The 22,412-nt window shown below is 38.5% G+C and overlaps 1 protein-coding gene across 1 annotated transcript in view; it reads left to right on the top strand.

The window, feature by feature from the left end:
• PIEZO2 (piezo type mechanosensitive ion channel component 2) overlaps positions 1 to 22,412 on the top strand; it is a 399,620-nt gene that overhangs the window by 260,525 nt on the left and 116,683 nt on the right. The window contains exons 9-17 of the mRNA XM_060244021.1: positions 198 to 317; positions 2,255 to 2,293; positions 2,713 to 2,836; positions 3,366 to 3,490; positions 5,341 to 5,577; positions 8,525 to 8,648; positions 14,301 to 14,593; positions 18,388 to 18,536; positions 20,030 to 20,203. Coding sequence (XP_060100004.1) covers positions 198 to 317; positions 2,255 to 2,293; positions 2,713 to 2,836; positions 3,366 to 3,490; positions 5,341 to 5,577; positions 8,525 to 8,648; positions 14,301 to 14,593; positions 18,388 to 18,536; positions 20,030 to 20,203 — 1,385 coding nt within the window. The remainder of the gene's footprint in view (positions 1 to 197; positions 318 to 2,254; positions 2,294 to 2,712; positions 2,837 to 3,365; positions 3,491 to 5,340; positions 5,578 to 8,524; positions 8,649 to 14,300; positions 14,594 to 18,387; positions 18,537 to 20,029; positions 20,204 to 22,412) is intronic.

The following is a 22,412-nucleotide window of genomic DNA, read 5'->3' as shown; positions in this document are numbered from 1 at the left end:
AGTGGTTTGAATTAGAGAGAAATGGAATGGTTGTATTACATGTAAACTGAACACAACATAAGAACCTAATGAGTAAAGTCCAGTTTTCCCCATTTTAAAGATTCTTTCCAGTTTTTAGCAAAAAAACCCCTAGCAATTATATCACTTGTGTTCAGAAGTATTCAAAAGTTATAATCTGGCATTTGTTCTTTGTTTAGCATGTACCTGATGATGACAAATCTGATAACAGAGATGAAGAAACAGATTGCAGACTTACAATGACTGCAGATACAAGACGCATCTTGTGGCACAAAAGTCGCTACCCAACTGATGAAGAAGTAAGATTTAGAGAGAAACCCCTTTCATTATGTTAGAAATAAAGTAATATATAATGGCAACAGCTATTAAAGTATGTTTATATATCAGTGTTCTAGTCATAAAAGCAACTAGATGCAATGTTTGGCATGGAGAAACTATCCAATACAGTATTCAACTATCCAATAAAGGTTATGGTTAAGAAAAATATGTCAAGTGTTATAAGGCTGTGAATATTTTTACTGAAGCTCAAAAGCATCTTCTTGTTTCTCCACTTTGTAATTGAACATAGTTTCTGTTTCTCCTTTTGCCCATTTATATTGTATTTTAAAACCCAAATATTCTAGGGAGCCTCCCCCCCCACCCAATCTCACTTTGTTTTTGGTAAAATTCAGTCATGTATTCCTAATTTTATAGAATTTCAAAATCTTTTTGTTTTAAGTGAAAAGTAATCTTTCACTTGCAGCATGTTTCAAGAAGTCTGTGGACAGAAAGGAAAGAGGGAAGTCCTTGCAAATGCAGCACGTCTGTTTTATTCTTACAGGCTGAAATCTTATCCCAAAGTAAAATTACTTAGTAGATGGAACAGATTTCTAGAAGAGGTTTTTGTCTCTGTGTGTTTTTAGGGCGGGGGGGGGGGGGATGATGCTTCTGCATGTGTTTCTGTGTGATAAAAGTTTGCAACTAATGTGCATTGTCTGTAAGAGAGAATTCACATCATCAAGGTGATGTAAATCATTATCAATCACTATCTAATTCTCAGCGTGGCAAAAGCTGTGGATAGTTAACTCTAGAGGCTGAAGCCATGAACAGACAAGACAAATCTTTCTGCAAACCTGAAATATGCCCTAGCTTTGCAGAAAAATGTGAAATCTAAAAATAACAAAAGATTGCAGTTTTAAAATCCTCCAAAAATAATGGAAGCAGTGCCTGTACTTTTATGAAACAAATCCCTTTATAGTGGCCATTGTGGGGGTAGCAAGGCAACCAGAATAGTATTGCCAACTTCAAGCCTTCAGCTTCAAGAAGAAGGCCAGAAAAGGAGAGAGGCTAAAGGGATTTTCACAGAAGGGAAAGAGGAAATAGTGCCGAAGGGGGAAATGAGATCCCTGTGGGTCTCCTGCTTGTCACCTTATAATGTCAGTTATAGTGTGTGGTTTGGTTTAGGCTCTATTTCTGAGAACATTTTACTGGGAGTAAGTTCAATTGAATAAAATTAGATTTTCTTCTGAGTAGACCCAATCAGAATTGCACCCATCGTTGATTAATCTCCTCTGCATCTGTTCTGAGATCTGTCCCATGGGTTCTCTTGATTTGTTTTGTGTGAGAACTCAGGAACTTTAATTAATTTCCTGTTTAAAAACTGCAGTACTCCTAGGGTTAAAAATCTTTAAAGAGAGAGTTGAGATGCTTTTAAGCTCCCAAATCAACTCCCCCTCCCCTTTCAAAAAAACACCATGGGAATTGTAAGATAGAACATCCCACTTGACTTTTGTTTTTAATGACCTGGAGTGTTTTTAAATTATTCTTAAGTAGGATATGAGGAAGCTTATGGGGGGGGGGGGGAGTGACGGCTGTACACATTTATGCACAACAGAGGGCCACGTACTTATACAAGAAACATTTCAGGATGGATTTTCTGTTTCACACACAAAGAAAGCCCTGGACTTATTGCCTAAATTATAGAAAACCACAAGTAACTGTTGCTGCTCAGACCAATAGTTGAGGAGATAACATCTAGATTTGTCTTTACTAGTTACATCCTAATTTACATAGTTCAGATTTGGTTGTCATTTAGAAGTGTACTGTACTGCATCATTATATTCTATATATTCTTCCAGAATAATTGTAATAATATAAAAAGCAGCTACTTGCTTTGAGATTTCGGAATCTTTTAAGAATACATTATGCTTCAGCTATGCTTCTCAACTAATAAGCTATTTTTATCTTGCTCTTACAGCCTCTATCAATGACTGAAGTTGAACACAAGCCAGCTGATGTTAGTATATTGTCTAGTTCTTACAGTTTCTTTGCATTGTAAATATTGTTCAGATGCTCACTGTTCCAACTTATTTATGTAGAGGTAGACATGTTTGGGTCAGATGAAGAGCCTCAAATAGTCCCGAGCTCTAAAATCCCACAACAGAAACATGTCTGTTTTTTACTGTTATTGTGGAATTTAATTGACTTTCAGACTTAGGGCCAGACAAGATGATATGTTTTATCATGCTGCACGTGTGAGAATTTCATGTGCATCTGGATGATTGTTGATAATACACCAAATATAATATTTAAGATGTAGTGACCATGGACATAAGTTTGAATGAATAGTATCAGTTATTATTAATATTTTTACAACAATAGTAGAAGTAGTTGCTGTATTAAAACAATCCCCTTTCTCTTATCCTTGTTCAACAGGTGCTGATGGTGACAGTGAATGGTACACCTGTTAATTATCTCATGCCCATAGAAAATGGGCCTGCCAAAGGAGATATGTACTCAACACCACAGTACAAGTGGGAACCATCAGATGATGGCTCAGGTAATAGTGAGAATTGCTTGGGAATTAATCTGCATTTGTTTTGTTACTCTTTATACATCTATAGAAGAAGAAGACTGCAGATTTATACCCCACCCTTCTCTCTGAATCAGCGACTCAGCAGTTTACAATCTCCTATATCTTCTCCCCCTACAACAGACACCCTGTGAGGTGGGTGGGGATGAGAAGGCTCTCGCAGCAGCTGCCCTTTCAAGGACAACTCTTGCAATAGTTATGGCTAACCTAAGGCCATTCTAGCAGCTGTAAGTGGAGGAGTGAGGAATCAAACCTGGTTCTCCCAGATAGGAGTTTGCACACTTTAGCACTACACCAAACTGTTAATCTTTCTATCCAAAAATGTAGAGCACTGTATATGATCAGACAATTAAAATAATAAAAACATAGATATTCAAAAATAATATTTACACAGTTGTTTTTAAAGATAATTAATTTCTGAAAATGAAATAATATATACCGTAGTTTATGAAAGTCATTTATTACGTGAATTGCAGAATCCTTTTTATTTTCTTAGAAAAGAAAGATGAGGAGGATGAAGAAGAAAATATTGAAGAAAAAAATGCTAAAGTTCATGCTATGGTCACAGTTTTCCATTTTATTATGAAACAAAGTTATGTCTGTGCTTTAATTGCTATGATGGTAAGTAAAAAACACCCTTTGCTAATGTTCCTCCTGGAAACTGGGCACTTTGAGGCATTTCTTTTCCTTGTATCTGGTACAGAGATTGTCATCTTTGCTGGTCTTGGATGACCTCACCATGCCATGGGAGCTATAAGGCCAGACAACTGTAACATTGTTACATATAAATGGGTTGCCTTTGAAGGAAGATCAAAAGAAGAACCTGCTTGATCAGACCAATGTGTCATCTTGTCCAGCATTTTGTGGCAAACCAGCTGCCAAGGTCCTCCTCTGCAGCTGCATCCCGGCACTAGTATTCAACCCTACCTTGGACCTTCATATATGTGAGATTGCCTGTCCCCTATGCTCAGTCACAACTTTTGCTCATCAGAGTAGAGTCTTCTGCAAGTGGAAACCTGCAAATAGGTACAATCACCAACTGTCTTCTCCATTCTGTCCCACACTTTGTGGAACAACCTGCCTGAGGAGGTCAGGAAGGCATAACTATGCAACACTAAATTATTCAAGAGGATAACACAGGCAATGGACTTGCACTATGCTAAATGATTCACCAATTTACTTAGAAGGTTTATTAGGGACTTGTCTAGTGCAAGCCCCTGTCCACCTGCTTCTGTTCTTGCCCTGTCCACATGCGGCCATGGCCCCCAAGAGAGGCTCCAATTATACCGACACAGGTGAGAGGTCTATCTAATCCATTATCCTATCTTGGAAGAACATCGAATGAGCATCTATGGATGAATCTATCCCATTATCCTATCTCAGAGGAGCATCAAAGACTCTCACAGATGAAAAGGGAAGGCAAGGTGGAGGGCTCCAAAGGGAAAAGGGTGGAAGGCAACATCATCCACCTCAACCCTGTCAGCAACAATGCAGATAGTGGGGCAGGCTAGGGTGGCAGGTTTGGCTGGGCTACCCACCCAATGCTGAAGTAATAGGTGGGAGGAAAAGCCAGAGTCAGGCACTGAAAGGGGTCTCGTACCTGTCCATTGTCCTCCTTGCTATAAAGACGTATGTTATATCTAATGAGAAAATGTTATATCTAATGAGAAAATGTGTGAGAAACGAACATGATTCCACTGCCTCATTAAATGTGACTTTGGTCAAAAATGTGAAGATTTGGACCGAACTGAATCATGAAATCTCAAAACTGAAGCAGACATTTTTTAAAAAAACAAACCAATTTTTTTTCTATGTTATAGTTGCCATGATACATTTTGTCAGCCATGACCTATGTTTTCTCTTCTTATACATATTAACTTTATCAATGGATTTGGCTATCATCTGTGAATTTTGAAATGCCCGAAATAACATTTTTGGTTTTCCAGTATCTATCTATTTATTTATATTCCACCTTACCTCCTTGGACTCAAGAAGTATAAAACAAGTGGTAAAAGAAGGCCCAGGCTTAAATGTAACAGAATTCATTTTTCAGCTCAGATAGTGGTAGGACTGTCATAGCTGGGAACTGCTCTATTCTCATTAGATTAAATAGACACAGCATGGTTAAAAGATAGGGTTTCCAGCCTCCAAGTGGAGGCTGAAGATCTTCTAGAATTGCAAATGATCTCCAGACTACAGAGTGCAGTTCCCCTGAAGAAAATGTATTGAATGGTTTACTCTATAGCATTATACCTCTCTGAGCTCTCTTCCCTCCCCACGCCCACACTATTCCCTGGGCTGTTCCCAAATCTCTAGGAATTTCCTAACCCAAAGTTGGCAACCCTACTAAAAGATATTGTTGTTTTACTGAAAATACACCTGTGGCCTAGAAATACAAGAAGTCAGGCAGCAATATGTTTTAATATTGCTATTGCAACATAACACAATTGCTTGTTTTTCTTTTTCCTAAGGCCTGGAGTATTACTTACCATAGCTGGTTAACATTTATATTGTTGATATGGTCCTGCATACTTTGGATGTTGCGTGACCGAAGGAAATATGCTATGATCAGTTCTCCTTTTATGGTGGCTTATGGAAATTTGTTATTAACATTCCAATATATATGGAGCATTGAAATGAATAATAATGAACTCCCTGAAGTTTCAGGATTTTTTGAACGGAAAGATCCTGGTGAATTAGCATCAAAGGTAAATAGTGTTTAAAGAGATGTGTATACGTACTCATGCAGCATTTTTAATACGATTGTAAAGAGAACAGTTAATTACAGGATGTATTTTTAAAAGTACAGTGTTTAGGCTATGGAGCATTTCTGCATGTGTACTGGCCCTTTCATAATTTTTACTATAGACTGAAGTTCTAAAGGTATTTGTTGTCTTTCCAGATGTTTCTTTGAGTCTTAGGCATAGCTTTGGAAGGGTCAAAAGGAGTTTTCTACTTTATCCTATTAACTACATTTTGTAGATTTCCCCCCCTGAAGTGAGAGTGGATACACAATAACTGAAGCTGTGTTATGGGTACCACAAAAGAAATGTGTATGATAGAATACTTACTATATTTTACTAGCCAAACTATCATCATTATGGTGCAGGAGATTCTCTCAGTGAATTCTGTATTTCTTATTCCCTGCTGGCCGCTCCTTAATTTATAATGAATGTAAAAACTAGCAAACGCTGAATTATCTTCTCTCAAAGGTAGCATTAGTGCTCTTAAAAAAGATTAAATGGTTCAGAGTTTCTGTTAGATATGTTCTTCGCTGTCTCTCCTTGATGCTATAAATTTCTCACAAGAGATTTAACTGCTTTAATATATTGCCAGCAAGTTTGCTATAACTTTGATTAGCTGCTTTGAAAATGCCTTATCTAAAACTAACAGCTATCAGGAAAATTATATTACAGTACAAAATTAAATATTAAGACAAACTAAAATGATGTGTGTACACATTGTAATAATGGAGGAGTGTCTTCTAGCTTTATTACATTGAATGAAGGGCTCTTTGGATTTAAACAAACATTAATTTTGACTTCAATGCAGAAGCACTAGTAACATCATAATTTTCTCTATTTTGCAAAATATGTTATGACTTCAATAGAAAATGAATTGTTTTGTAGAAAAGATTGCTCTCCAGGGAAAATAGTACCATGGTTGACTTGATACCATGTATGGGTGTTAGATCCATAAAATGGAATGAAAATAAGAAACTGAATTCAGTCAGATATAGTGCTTTTTTGACTTTGTGAACAGAGAATGAGGTATTCTTTTACATAATTCCCTATTCTTGAAGGCACAAGATGTGTATCTGCTGATGAAGCATTGTTGTATTTTTTATTGACATTCCTGTCATTGCCTGTTTCCTAAAACTACATGATCCTGCATTTTGATGAAAAGAGATTATACTAAAATAATGGTATTACTATACAGACTGTGTGCCCATCCTGCAAGATTTACAGGAGGGAATTTCTCCCTCCATTAGTGATTGTGGAGGGAAAGGTGGCACAGCCCCATTGGCCACTGGAGCTGTGAAGGGAAGGGCAGGAATGTGTGCTCACGCATAGCATGCCAAAGAGTAGGTTGTCTGGGTCCAATTCTTCCTCTACCCAGCTGTTTTCTACAGAGAGGAGAAGGGGTCAGCCTATCTTTGTTGGGAGAAAGAATTTTGGATTCAACTGACACAATTCCAACTTTTGTTACTGATCAGGAATAAGGCCTGCATGCTAGAATAATTCCCTGGCTGGAAAGGCAGCTATATATTTGCCACTCTTACCAGTTCTGAGTTTTGGAGGAAGACAGTTCTATTCCACTAAGGAAAAATTTTGTCTGGATAAAACCCATTGTGTACAACGATAACATTCCAGATAATTCTGTTTGGTAGTATCATCATGACCCCCTCTGACCAGCTCACAGAATCCAATTCAGTCTCCAAGGAGGCCAAGCACCAGGCCTGTGTACACCCTTCCCAGTTGATCTAGAGCAAGGTACTGAGGACAGTACTTCCTTGCAGGATCCTTGCCAGTGCACAACATAGCGGAACTCCAGCACCTGCCACTAGTGCAGCTGAACTCACTTACCTTGCAGCCAACTTCAGCTGAGCTTTTAGGAGACAGCCTTGCCAAATCAATAATTGGTCCACCAGGCAGAAGCGTTGTGTTGCCATTCCCATCCCCGGCCTGGCCAGCTTCCAGACCAAGTGTCTGGTACCACTTAAAGATATCTGACTGCAGAGTATAGAACAGGGAAAAAGATAGGCTAACTACGCTGCATCCTGCCAGGCATATGTTAGCTGTGCACTCTCTACCCCTACCGTCAGGTGAAGAAAAATTATTCTGTTCAGATTCAAAACATCTATATATTTATGAATAAATGTTTACAAAAAATTTTTCTGAGTCTGTATCCATAATCCACACATGTTTACAGGATTTTCTGAGAGCTCTAGAAGTCACACTTAATATAGGGCACTCGCCTCTGTAGCTGATCTTGCAGAATATATTTTGGCAAATATAATTAGCATTAATTAAACCTCCCAAATGTGGGGTTTCAAACACCAGGCTTCATGGATTCGCTCCTTGGCTCTGCTGAGGATCAAGCATGAGCAGTTACATTTCAAAGCACTTCAAAAGGTTCCATTTCAAAGGCGCTCCATTATCTTTCCCAGGATGCGGTTATGGGTGAGTGTGATGGTAGGACTTCCATGAGGCCTTACATACTGTCAGGAGCACAGGGAACTGTTTTCTGTATTTCTTGATCTGGATGCTACTGAACATGTTCATGACAGTGTCTGGGCCCTAATACTTGGCCTGTCCTTGCGGTTACCTACAAATCTCCTTCTTAACACTATATCTACCTTAAAAAGAGAGGATCCAAGGGGATGCTCCTCCAGGAAACCTAATCCACACATTATTTGTTTGATTCTTTGTTTGTTTTGCTAAATGTCTGGAATTGACCACAGGATTCAGTTCCCCAGTATTCTTTTCAGTGCAGGTAAGGGGAAGGGGCTGCTCATTCCATAATATGATATCAAAGCTAGGTTTGTCAAAACAATTCTTTGTTTGTTTGTTATGCTTCTTTGTTTGTCAGATTGCTTCTGTTACATTGAACAAACAATGTGTCTTCTGTTTTTGTTTGCATTTCTGCTTTCAGGTTCTTTTTGAGATTACTTTCTGGCTATTGCTTAGACAACACCTCACTGAGCGAAAAGCTTTGCAGTTAAAGGAAGCTGTTTTATCTGAGATCAAAGTAGAAGATGAAGAGAGCGAAGAGAAAGGTAAAGTCATATTTCAGTAAGAAGATGCTTGAATAAAGTACATATGTGTTTTCTCACCATTTCACTGCCCAAACTAAAGCCATGTGTAATTTAGGTTCTTTCAAGCAGGGTTTGCTGTCTCTTCATTCCTTCACTGGAATTCAGACTGTCTCTGCTTGAACATGTTTGTTTCTGTGTGTGTATGTGTGTGACAGCACCATAATTGTGGAATACTACACAATAGCATAAAAGAGATATTATCATTTTTAGTGCTCACGTTTTTCAGGAAAATGTGTATAGCTGCTTAGGAGAACCTTCCATTGATATTATGGTTTATTGTGGTGCTCTGTAAAGCGTGTCATGGTTCTTCTGATTGTAAAGTATTCATGGATATTGTCATTTGATTTTATCTGTGAACTGCTTTGAGCTTTCTAGGAAAAGTGATATTAAAAATAAATAAAATGTTGTGGGGCTGGAAGGGGATGACTGGTGCAAGCTACACTAATTGTTACTTCCAATATCCCACCCCATCACCAGATAGATGAACCTCAGTGGCCTGCTAGCGCCTCTGGATCTTGGCTTTGGGGCTAAGTGGCAGCAGCCAAGTTCCAAGAAGCAATGACAAATGTAGGCTATACCTTAGGAGAGTGTGCTTGGTATATACCCTAGTGGTGTTTTGGGGTACTTATTCAGCTGAATACAGATTAGACAATCTGATGTTGCTACTGAAATAGCCATGACTAAATAAAAGCAGATATTATTTCGCTTTTATTTGAGCATGACAAGAAGGCATTTTAAAAGACCACAGTCTCTTTAAATACCTTCTGAGTTAACTCACTGAGTCATGCCACCAGAGTGGCGCAACTTAGCTAGTGAACTGAAGGCATTTAAAGTTTGAAGTAGCCAAGTTGCGCTGCCATCACAGCACAACTCAGCAAGTGGGACTCTCCATTATACACTATGGTGATATAATTATACACTATGGTGTATATGGTGATCCTATATCACTATGGTGTATATGGTGATCCTCCATTATACACTATGGTGATCCTATATCTATAGGATATAATAGAGCCAAATAAATTTGCATTTCCCAAATATATACCCAAATCGCAGTACAATACCTATAGCTGATATTCAGAAATATTCAAGAATACTGATTTTTTTTTTTGTTCTAGTAGACCCTAATTGCGGGGGGGGGGGGGGATATATTTTTCATTTTCCATACTGCCACTGACTGGGAGCAAGACAAGTTCCATTGGCCTATATGCATCCTTATTTATAGGTTTGTAGCACTCCAAGCAATCAGCTGAGTGTTAAACAAATCTTGATTCTCTCTGACAGGACATAAGCTGTGTAGCAAAAAAAAATCCTTTAAGACAAGGAAAATAGGGTTTGATAATCAGAAAAAATAACTGTGGGAACAAATTCATTAGCAGAAATGTAGTTAGCTTGTAATTTTCTATTGACCAGTAGTTTATTCTGTAGTTAAACAATTGGCTACTGGGCAGTAATGGTTGGGGAAAGCAACGGTTCCCACTAGGTGGTATGAGAATGTGTGAGCATGAAAGTCAGGGTGCTTTTTTTGAGCAGGAACACATAGGAACGCAGTTTGGGCTGGCTTGGCATTGGGGTGTAGCCTAATATGCAAATGAGTTCCTCCTGGCCTTTTTCTACAAAAAAAAGCCCTGCTGCCAATTGCATTTTATTGTATTGTCCCAATACATGTAAAGTAACCCACCAAACATGCTTGAGCTACTCATGAACAGCTAAACAGCCCAAGAGAAAATCTGTTCCCTGCTTGTGTCTTATGACAAACTGATGGGTGCTTGAGCACCCCTATTTTCATTTAGCAGCATTCTCTTTTACCAAGCAATGTCACCTAGACATTATATGATGACCTCACAGATCACTACACAAAATTAGATCTTTACCTTGGTTAAAAAGTAGAACAGGTATTTATCTACATTCGGTTAATAAAAATGTACTTCAGGAAAAGTTCGGGGGCGGGGTTGTTCCTGTGTGTGTTCTTAAAATTATAAAGTTTCAGAGTACCTATTTTAACAAATGAGAACTACAGTAAGGTCTTAGTATTCAGTACAAATTGCATATTTACTCTGATGTCTAGGGCTGCCAAGTGCCACCATGGGCCCTCAATCAAAGATTCTCCATGGGCCTCCCCATGGCCCCTTTTCAAACAAAATAACATGAAAATAAATCACTTGGCTTGCTGTTAACATGGATTTATAGTAAAAAAATAATAATCAGCCTGTCTATCCATGTATTTATTTATTTATTTATTTTACTTATATACTGCCTTTCTCCCCAGAGTGGCTTAGGTCATTATCCTCTCCTCCATTGTATCCTCACAACCACACTGTGAGGTAGGTTAGGCTGAGACTGTGTGACTGGCCCAAGATCACCCAGCAAACTTCCATTGCAGAGTGGGGATTTGAACCCAGGTTTCTCAAATCCTAGTTATACATTTTAACCACTATACCACACTGTCAGGGACGACTCATCAGAGTATAAAGCTAGGAAACTCAAAATTGGTCAACAGCTTCAGAATGATTGTGGGAATTCCAGGGCCAAAATGGAAAGACATGGGAAAATCCTGGCTCAGGTGAGACAACCCCTCAGTTCTGTACAGGAAGCTAAAGGTCTCTTTTTGTGGCAGGCATAACTAGAAAATTAGTGCTACATGTTTGAAAACTGGCCACCAAACCCAGAATGATGATGAAAGTTGCAGTACCAAAAATGAAGCAATTTGGAACATCTTGGATCAGATTATCTTCACTACAAGCAACATGTAATGAGATCTTTTAAGCAACCTGTCATGTGTTTCTAATACTCAGATCCCCAAACCACCATGGAAGGTTGCTGGGTGACCCACTCTGCCAGACCTACCTCACAGGGTTGTTGTGAGAATAAAATGGAGGACAGGAGAACAATGCAGCTCTGGGGTCTCCACTGAGGAGAAAGACTGGGTATGGTATTTGTTATAAATCTAACTTTAATTACATTAAAAAGATTATATCATTTGTTACATAGCCAAGTAGCCTTTACAAAGAGCTATTAGATATTCCACCAACACAATAATATTGATAATGACCCAGTGCCTGAACTGGGAGCTCTAACTTGTGTTCCACTAAAACAGATTAATATGCCATTACCATGCATGTAAAGGGTTAGATCATGGAAAAATACTAACTCCCCCCCCCCTTCTGTTCATAATATTAATAAAGGTTTGCTACTGTACTACTGCAAGCAGGATGGTGATGAGAAGGACTTGAGACCAAGAATTGAAAATAAAGAGGTGGGGGACATAGAAAAAAATTAGCTGTCAGGATAGCGAAATTGAATAAGAAAAGTGTGGAGAAGAGGGAGAGAAATTAAGGAAAAAGTTGTTTTATATTGCTGCAGCACCCTAACGCCTTTGCAAGATCTGGCTGTGCAATGTGCAGGGAAAGAAAGAGAGAAAGGCTAGGCTGTTAGCCAATGACAGGATGACAATTACTGTAGGAAGCACCAGCATGCTGTCTTGTATTGGCTTGGTTGATGATCTGTTAGGTACATTTGCTTCAGTCTTAGAGAAATGCAAATTTAGCCAATAGTAGATAGTAGAGTGCCTTTTGCTGTGCTCAGGTTCCCTGTGCCCCTAGTGGCTGCACCCAGAACTGCATATTACAAAAAATTGAGAGACGTTCTGCTGGGGACTACATTATGCCCTCCAGTTAACTTGTCCCCAGGCTCCTAGCCACGATTTTTCATTTGGTGGGGTCCAGAGCCAGGATTTTCATTTAGTGGGGCACATTTTTGTGGGGCATATACTTGCCTTTTCTCCACCAGAAGATGGTTTTTTTGGGGGGGGGGAGGGATCTTGGGAAAAGGAAAAAGCCAACTAGTTAAGAGAAGTGTGTGGGGGGGGGGAGTGAAGGAGAACATCTGATCCTGACTGACCCTTTGCATGCAAACTTGGTGCCGATCCCCACCCATCAAACAGGACCCTGCAGGGAATGTGACAGGCAGCCCCCCCCTCCCGCCCGCTTGCCATAGCAGGAATTTTGCAATGTTGCCAGAGGATTTACCCTACCAGCAACCAGAGGCTTGCTGGGATCCTCAGAAAGGACTTGCTGCTCCCACTGACTGCAAACTCGCCATGTCCCCCCTACACACAAGTCTCTCCAAACTCCTCTGCATGCTTCCCTGGGAGTAGGAGGACCCTCAGCCAGAGCATGGCACAACTTCCTTCCCAGTCCCTGCTGTGCACCTGCTTGGCCTCCATCCAGGCTCAGGGGTCTGGCAATGAGGCAGGCGACTGAGGGAATTGTCACCCCATCCCCCTTTGCCTCTGCAGTTGTCCCTCCCCCAATTTTGTCCCTCCATATTGGCAGCCCTGCTGATGGCAGGATATAAAGGGGGGACTACAAGCTGCATGAGTTGGTGGTAGACTGCTTATCCATGAATAGCCTAGCCTGCATCAACATATGCACCAGCAAGTTGCTATAAAACATGCCTGGCTTATCTGGTTTTGGATTCTCCCTCCCTCCTTTCCTTCCTTCCTTGGAATTTGGGGTGATTTAAACCAATTTTTTAAACTACATTTTACATATAATAAATATGGTGGTGTTGGAAAGTGCTGTCAAGCCAGTTGACTTATGGCGACCCCATAAGGCAAGAGACATTCAGAGGTGGTTTACTATTACCTGCATCTATGTCATAACTCTGGTATTCCTTGGTGGTCTCCCTTCTAAATACTGACCAGGGCTGTCCCTGTTTAACTTCCAATATCTGATGGGATTGAGCTAGCTTGGGCTATCCAGGTCAGGCATAATAAACATGACATCTGTAAAATAATTGAAATGTGTATCCACCCTATTACTATGACTTTGTAGAAACTGCCTTCATTCTTCAATACAGTAGGAATGCAAGAACATAATAAGATTCCTACTGGATGAAACCCAATCTTTTTAATCCAGCATCCTATTATCTTCAGTGATTAGTTATGCCTCTGATAAGCCCCAGGCTGGGAATGTAAACTCCAATCTTCCCATTCTGTTGTGTCCAAGTGACTAAGGTTCATGGTCTCTGAATATGGAGGTTTCACTTGACCATTAAAAAAAATCCATGAATTCTATCCATGTATTGTATCCTTGAATTTTGAATGTTTAAATATGTCTCAGAGCAGTGTTCACTGTAAGCTGAGTTAGTGTGAGTTAGCTCACTTTTTAATTTTATTTTTATTTATTTGGTTGATTTATATTCCGCCCTTTCCCATACAGGCTCATTTAGCCTCCACTCACGCATTTTTGGCTTAGCTCAAGAAAAATGGCTACTAATTTATGCGGCAGCTCACAACTTTAATGCCTGTAGCTCACAAAGTAGAATTTCTGCTCACAAGACTCCACAGCTTAGAGGGAATATTGTCTCAGAGTGATCTGTTTCAACTGAATCCATTTTGTTCTGTGGTAGTCTTAGAAGATAGCATATAATATATGGCTGAATGGCTATCCTCTTTTTACCCCATCAGTAGGAATTGCTTTTCTAAGGAAAGATTGACGAAGATAGATCGCTCTGCAATGTTAATTAAACATGTTTGAGTTTTTAATCACTATATTGTATTATTGAAGAGGTCAGTTGACAGTTCAGTAAAGAAAATGTAATTACTTACAGAAGAGGAATCCCAAGAAAGCGGAGAGGAATCCCAAGAAAGCAAAGAGGACTCCCAAAAAAGTGAAGAGGAATCACAGAAAGATGAAGAATGTAAAAAGGAAGAAGATGAGGAATGTGAGGAAGATGAGGAAGATGTAATGAAAGTCTTGGGAAATATGGTGATGGCTATGTTTGTTAAGTACTGGATTTACGTCCTTGGAGGAATGTTCTTCTTTGTCAGCTTTGAAGGAACAATTGTCATGTACAAAATCATCTACATGGTGCTCTTCTTGTTCTGTGTAGCCCTGTATCAGGTAAGTAATACAAAACCTGATTTTCATTTACATCTAAGTGGCATAACAGGGTAAGTGTAAATTTAATTATGTTAAGGTGGTTTAGTATAGTTCTGAAACAGAGAAATAAGGTTATGTTAAAATAACAAACAAAAATTAGACTGTTAGATATTTTTTTAAAAGTTGCTGTTTTTCAGTAGATTGTTAAGATAGTATATGTTGTGCAGTTAGTATATGTTGTGCAGATGCTTCTCTTTTTGCCTCTTTTTTGCTTCATCATATGTAATAAGCTTATTAGTTGCTGTCCCCTGAATGAAGTCCTCACAGTGACTTGCTAATGTAACATAAAAATCATGTGAATGCAGTATAAGGAGACTGAACTACTGCAATGCTTTCTACATGGAGCTGCCTTTGATGATGGTTCATTAACTTCAGATAGTGCAAAGCTCTGATGTTTGACTCTCAATAATCATTATTTAAAATGCATTTTATTTTATTAAAGCTAATCCAATACAAAGGGAGCATAGGGAAAATAAATGATAAAAATATAAATCTAACATATGAGAATCCAATTTAGACCATTGGATGTATATAACAAACAGTTTACAAAAACAGTACATAATACGCTAGGTATTAAGAATTGAGAAATAGTCTATAATTCATTCTGTTAGGCAAAAGAGGAATTTGCCCAAAGAATTCCAAAACTGGGGCCCAAAGCAAATTATAATATATAGCCAAATCAGTATTATCGAAGAAAGGGTTATCCATTGTCTTTCCTATTACATACTGGTCCCATAACTTAGTTTTTAAAATTATTTTATTGAATCTAATCAAATACAAAGGGAGCATAGGGAAATAAATAATAAAAATGTAAATGTAACATACAAGAATCCAATTTAGACCATTGGATGCATATAACAAACAATTTATAAAAAAGTACATAATATGCTAGGTATTAGGAATAGAATAAGAAATAGCCTATAATTCATTCTATTAAGCAAAAAAAATTTTTTCCCAAAGAATTCTAAAACCAGGGCCCAAAGCAAATCATAAGTTATAGTCAAATCAATATCATTATTGAAGAAAGGGTTATCCATTGTCTTCCCATTACATACTGGTCCCATAACTTATCATACCACATTTCAATCGTGGGGGTTTCAATTTTTAGCAATCGTCATGCAAGCTATCACTAACATTGTAGAGATTAAAGATTTCTGATCTTTACTCGCCAGCTTATCAGGCCAGATATCAAATATAAGAAGTTTAAAATCTACGGGAATGGTTAGATCAAATATAATAGTCTTATTTGCTCTACCACTTTATTCCAAAAATTTGACACTGTTGGACATTCTCACCACATACGATATGGGGAGCCTTTAGTTTTACAATTCCTCCAACGATATGGCCTTGAGACCTTAGAGATTTTAGACTCTCAATTCAAATCAGTGTTCTCATTTCCCATTTTAAATACTTCCACTGGATAATGAAGAAAGCCCTGGTTTGGATTGCCACACACTTCACCTCTGCAGACAGGGGCACAGACAGTGGGAATTGAGAAGAAGATCTTAGCTGGCAGGAGGAGGCAGTCCTGGTATCATTGCCCCAAGCTGTTTAGAATATTAAAGAAAAGTACCTGCATTTTGATTTGTGTTTGGAAACAAACAGGCAGCCATTGCAGATCTTTCAGCATGGATAATATGATCCCAGAATCCAGCCTCTGACAATAATATTGTCCCCTGTTGGTGGAATCCACCCCCCATTGGAGGAATCAACTGCTGGAGGAGGCCAGAACCTTTTGGGACCTTGCGCAGATCCACAAGGCCTGCAAGACTATACTTTTCTGGCTCACCTTTAATTGATCCTAACATGCTGATACAGTAGCAGGAAGAACATCCATCATCCAACTGAACTGAAAAGATATTCTGATATTAGCACCATATTGTTTTAAAGCGTTTTAGATTGCTGGAGTTGGGACTGAAACTTTCCCAAGTATACATAGTAAGCTCATGGAATTAACAAATTTGAGTTGAGATTTCTTGATTAATAGTTAAGTCTCTTATAAAAGTTATTTGTTCATCACAGAAGCTAACTGTCAAAACAATGTGGATATGCCAAAATTGGTGTGCTGTAGTCTCTATGACAGTTCTTCATCAATCAATGGATTTTTCATACAACTGAAGCTCCCGAACAAATATTTGTGGGCAGCCTTACATCAGATCTGTTGCAGTAATTAAACTGGGAAGTTATCAGAGCTCTCAAAGCAGCATACTGAGATCATGAACACTGTCATCCAGCTCTTAAACACATTGTTCGAGTCTATTCATTATTGCTCCTGAATCTGATGTGGGATAGTTTGTGAGCAGAGGTATGAAAAAAAAATCAGTATTTTCCAGTTTTGGTCTATTGGACTCAGAAAAAAATCAGTATTTCTGAAAAATCCCAGATCCTAGTATTGGTATGGTATTTTTTTTTTGAACGCCCAAATTGTTTTGTGTCCAATAGCCCTGAGGAGAAAAATATTGGTTTTGGGTTTTTTTAAGAGACAGCCTGACCCTGGGACTGGCTTGGCTTCTCTGTGATGCAGTTTAAACTGTGCAGCAGGAGAAGCTGGCCCCAGGATCTGCATGCAGCAGGGAACTCCCACTCCCACTGCCCAAGCTGATCCTGGGCCAGGATTGGATCTACATGGGTTTTTTTTTGGGGGGGGGGGCAAAATTAAAAAAATATCTTATGGTCCCATAGAATATAATGGACTCTATACCCAATTTGGCACCCCCCTCCATCGGCACCTGAGGCAAGCACCCCCCTTTGCCCCCTTAGATCCGGCCCTGTCCTGGGCTGGGTTTTTTTGCTGCTCAGTTTAAACCAAGTTGCAAGAGAGGATCAGCCAGGGCAGCAGAAACTGAGAGCTCCATGCCACCTTGGCTGGGGCTGACTCCTCTTGCAGCTCAGTTTGCAGTAATTCAATTGGGAAGTTATCAGAACACTCAAAAGGCTCTTCTTTAAACCAAGCTGCAAGGGGAGCTAGCCCCAGTAAAGGCAGCATAGAACTCTCAGCTCCCACTGCCCATTCAGTGTAGCTGAATATACCTGAATAAAAGCCGAAAAATTCATCTGTTATTCAGAATCAGCTATACCAGTAGCCAAAAATATTTGCATTTGACTTAAATAATACCCAAAAATACCAATATTTGGGGGGTATTTTTTCAGCTTGGTTTATGCCAAATGCACACCTTTGCTTGCTGATGGCATCATATACTAAAACAGTTAGCTATCTCTTTGTATAATTATATAGAGACGTTAAGCACTGTAGGGGATGAGACAGTGTTCATAGTTAACTCTGCAAAAATAGAGACCAGTATTCACTTACCCCAGTCCTCTAAGCAAATGGAACAAACTCCACCAAGGAGGTGGTGTCCACACCTCACAGGCTTTCTGGATAGTTTAGACAGATTTTATGGTCTGTTTTGTCCAAAAATATTAAAGGGACCCAAGAAGTAACTGTTGATTTCCATCCACAAATAACTAACTACTGCTTTTTTTTCAGTTCTGAATACTAAGTTGGGAAAACTAAATAGCGATAGACTCAGAAAATTAGCATCATCTAAGAATTTATATAGCTGCGTGACTACAGCCTACTTTGAACTCTGTGGCCACAAAAGGCAAATAATTCATGGACCTAAAATTACTCATATTTTTAATGTTCAGTTAAAGACTGTGCATGGTGCTTTCATTTAGCACAATATTTACCAATTCAGCTGATACTCTGCAGGATATTTGCTAAATTGTAATCATTTTAAATTTCTAATTTTCAGGTGCACTATGAATGGTGGCGGCGAATTCTGAAATATTTTTGGATATCGGTGGTGGTTTACACAATGCTAGTGCTTGTCCTCATCTACACATTTCAGTTTGAGTCATTTCCTGGATTGTGGAGAAACATGACAGGGATGAATGATGCACAGTTAGTATTTTCCATTAGTTTAGACTTACTTTTGCTTGAGCAAAGATGATGGATTTGGGTACAGTTTGGGTTTGTTATGGATTTACTTTATAACTTGTCTTTCACTGAAGCTCAAGGTAGATTATCAGTTGTAAATCAATGTCAAATACCATGAGTAATCTAATTAATAATGCATGAAGACAAGGATTACAAAAACTAGAAACGGTGGCAAAAATAAGATATATGTCAAACAATGCATTAAGAGCAGAATAATACATACAATAAATAGATAATACCCTAAATAGCAGCATAGACTACAATCCTGTTCCCTTTATCAGAGTCCCTTCCCGAACCATTCTATTTTACTATAGCCCTACTAGGAATTTATGCTGGTTCTCCACAGCTCAATTAAGTGAATGGAGGTTGCTCAATGGCAGTAGTTCCTGGGTTCTTCCTTGCCAAGTTACACTATGATATGCATCTGGACAAATTAGGTGAATGTTGGAACTTCTTGAATTCCAGGATTAATTCAGTACAGAAAATTAATCCTGAAAATGCAACTATGATCTGCATTATAAGGAACAGAAACAAAACTGATCAAGGCCCATTCCAGAAACTCTTATTTGAGCTCCTTGTAACTATAATTGAGGTTCATTACTCATTTTCAGTTCTGCATATATTTATCAGTGGGGTTCTCAAAACTGCATTTTAATATTCTTCAAAAGAAAAGCTGTTTAATACAAGTAAAGAGTATGCTTTCTAAGGAACAAGAAACATTGCCGGGTACAAAATAGGAGTTAATTGCACCTTTAAGACCAACTTAATTTTATTCAGAACGTAAGCTTCCGTGTGCATGCACATTTCTTCAGATGAGGAATGAGGTACAGTAAGCAGAGCCACATATAGCTGGTGGAGTTTGGAATGCCAAGTAGTACAAAGTTAAAATCCAACAGCAGAATAGTAAAATTAACAAATTCAGAAAACCTTTGATCTGGGTTGAATTAGCGTGGGAAACCATGAAACAGTAACATGTCAGAATGTGAGAATGCCTGTTTATTATTCTATTGCTAATAAACCTGGGTCAAAGATAAACTTGGGAAAGAAATCTCTTCTTTTTGATCCAGGTTTATTAGCAATAGAATAATTAACAGGCATTCTCACATTCTGACATGTTACTGTTTTATGGTTTCCCACGCAAATTCAACCCAGATCAAAGGTTTTCGGAATTTGTTAATTTTATTATTCTGCTATTGGTTTTTAACTTTGTATCACTTGGAATTCCAAACCTCACCAGCTATATGTGGCTCTGCTTACTGTACCTCATTCCTCGTCTGAAGAAGTGTGCATGCACATGAAAGCTTACGTTGTGTATAAAACTAAGTTTATCTTAAAGGTGCAATTGACTCCTATTTTGTTTTACTACTTCAGACCAACACAACTGCCTATTTGGATCTATTGCCAGGTACATTTTGCTTGGGTAATGTAGTTATCTCTTACTCTGCTTTGTATTTCAGACTAAAGGATCTTGGGTTGAGAAAGTTTTCTGTCACAGAGCTTTTCACCCGCATCTTTATTCCAACCTCCTTTTTGTTGGTGTGTATATTACACCTGCATTACTTCCATGATCGTTTCCTCCAGCTTACAGACTTAAAAGCTGTAACCAGCAAACAGGACAGCACCATCTACAGGTAAAATTTGTTTTTACTTTCAGGGTCTCAAGTTCTTGGCCCTGAGTTCTGTGAGTTTTTCACTTCTCCTACCACCCTGGAATTCTAAATTTACTGCTGCTGTTCAAAACTAACGTGGGTCTGTCTTCACATCATAATTGGGTAAAAGGAATCTTGTGTTCCATTGATGAAATATTTTTTTCTCCCAGATTTTTGTCTATTTTGCGTAGGTAATTCATATACCATAAGACTTATTCTAAGAGTTGAAGAAAATAATTTCCCATACCGTGCATGTCCTGTATGTTAACAAAAAAGCTTTTTTAAAAAGGAAAGTGCAAGTTTGAGAAATTATAACATGTAGGCTCAACGTTTGTTAGTTCGAGATCTTTTAGTACAAAGAAAATTGCACATTACCATATACTCTGTAATTCATCTTAACAGTGTTTCATTCCCAGCCATGAGGTTTTGCAACTGCTCAGTACAGTTGCAAAATCTCCTGGCCTGAGATAAAGCACCAATGGATGTAGTTGCATAGTCTATGAGATGTATGGTTTTTCAGTTTGCAGACATTTTTTAATATGTAGAGTTTGGCTGCTTGCTTTGGGGTAAGGAGGCAAGTGGAGTCTCAACATGACAGATGCATACTGTAAGTGAATTCATATCTTCTTCCAAGCAATTAACTAAAATGTGGGCAGCTCAAAGGAAATGAGGTGCAGATTGCATGTCGTACTTTGGCTGTCGTAGCTTTTTCACCACTGGTATATGAGTAAGTCAGTTTTTAGTTCAGCTAAGGAAAGGGAGTTGGTTTGATTGTGATTTGGTTCCACAGCTTTAATTACAAGTCTTACATTTAACTGGTTTATGGATCAGAAGAATGCTTTAGTATGTAATATGATAATATTTTCCAGTACAATATGATAGTTTCAGCGTTAAACTGTATAGGACTGTGACATAAACCATGTAACTGTTATTCAATGGTCAGAGTTGGGGGGTTTTTACACACACAATGGTTCTTTATTATAACATATGTATTCATTCGTATAATACATATTTTGATAAAGTTTGTCTCAAACTCCTTCTCCAAACTAATAGTCATGCATTTTATTTGATTTTTAAAACTCTTTTGCAGTATAGCAAAAATAAATGCATGTATATGTGTCCCAACATAGAAAGATGTGTAGTGTCTGCATGCAGTAGCCTTATAAGTATGTTTGTGTTAAATTCACAGTGTATACTTTCCTATGCAGCAAATCTAAGATTTTCCAACTTTCTCTGTGTACTTTGTCTTGCAAAACTGGCAGTATTTTAAATACATTTGAGCAGAACTTTTGCTTAGTTTATGGTTATTTTGTGGATGTTTAAATCAAGAACAACATATGAATAGCCACAAAAACCAAACTTCAATGGTATATCTGAAGAATTCTTCTGTAATCAGAATGTCCTGTATACCTACCATTAAACTTGTTTTCATGTGTGCTCTGAACTTCTTTGTCTTTTCAATAAAGTGATATGGCAATGCCTTAGGTTTCCTTGGGCTGCCATAAGAGAATTAAATTGATTTAACATAATTTGAGACTTATTAAGACTTACAAGTAATGGTGTGGAAGCTTGCAGATAACAGTTTGACATAACCAGGGCATTTGAAGGTAGGGAACTTGCCTGAATTTTTAATATCTATCAAATATTGTGACAGTTCATTTAGGAGTTCAGGGATGGTATTCTTAAATGAAGTTTGCAGACAAGGAAGGGAGCAAGGCTAACGGGAAGAATAACATAAGACCACATTATCCTGTTGAAAAATGGCCACAGCCTTTATTAAGTACAGTTGCAGCATAGGGCAGGAACCATCATTGGGCAAAACATTTGCTGGCCAGTAACATAGGCCTTCACTGCAGCCACTGCTGAGGAAACACCAGAGGATGGGAAGTCCAGGGGTCCACCAATGTGGTTCCCTTGCCACCTGAGGGTTGGAGCTGGGTGCCAGTCCCAAGGCTGGTGTAATGTGGATTCCCTATGAGGGAGCTCTACCCTCAAGACCCCAATAAAGAAGGCTCCCAGGGAGGTAGTCCCACTGGCTTACCATCCCCCTATTTGGATCTAGCCCGATATTAAAACTTATAAAATATTGTGACTGTCAATTTAGGAGTCCAAGTATGATATTCTTAATGATATTCTTAAAGTATGATATTCATGATGTTTGCCATGTTGTGTTTGTAAAGCCTGCTATTAG

The sequence above is a fragment of the Heteronotia binoei genome, chromosome 7 (assembly GCF_032191835.1).
Source record: "Heteronotia binoei isolate CCM8104 ecotype False Entrance Well chromosome 7, APGP_CSIRO_Hbin_v1, whole genome shotgun sequence".
Classification (NCBI taxonomy): domain Eukaryota; kingdom Metazoa; phylum Chordata; class Lepidosauria; order Squamata; family Gekkonidae; genus Heteronotia; species Heteronotia binoei.
The sequence above is the reverse complement of the archived record's forward strand: the minus strand, read 5'-3'. Positions and strand labels throughout refer to the sequence as shown.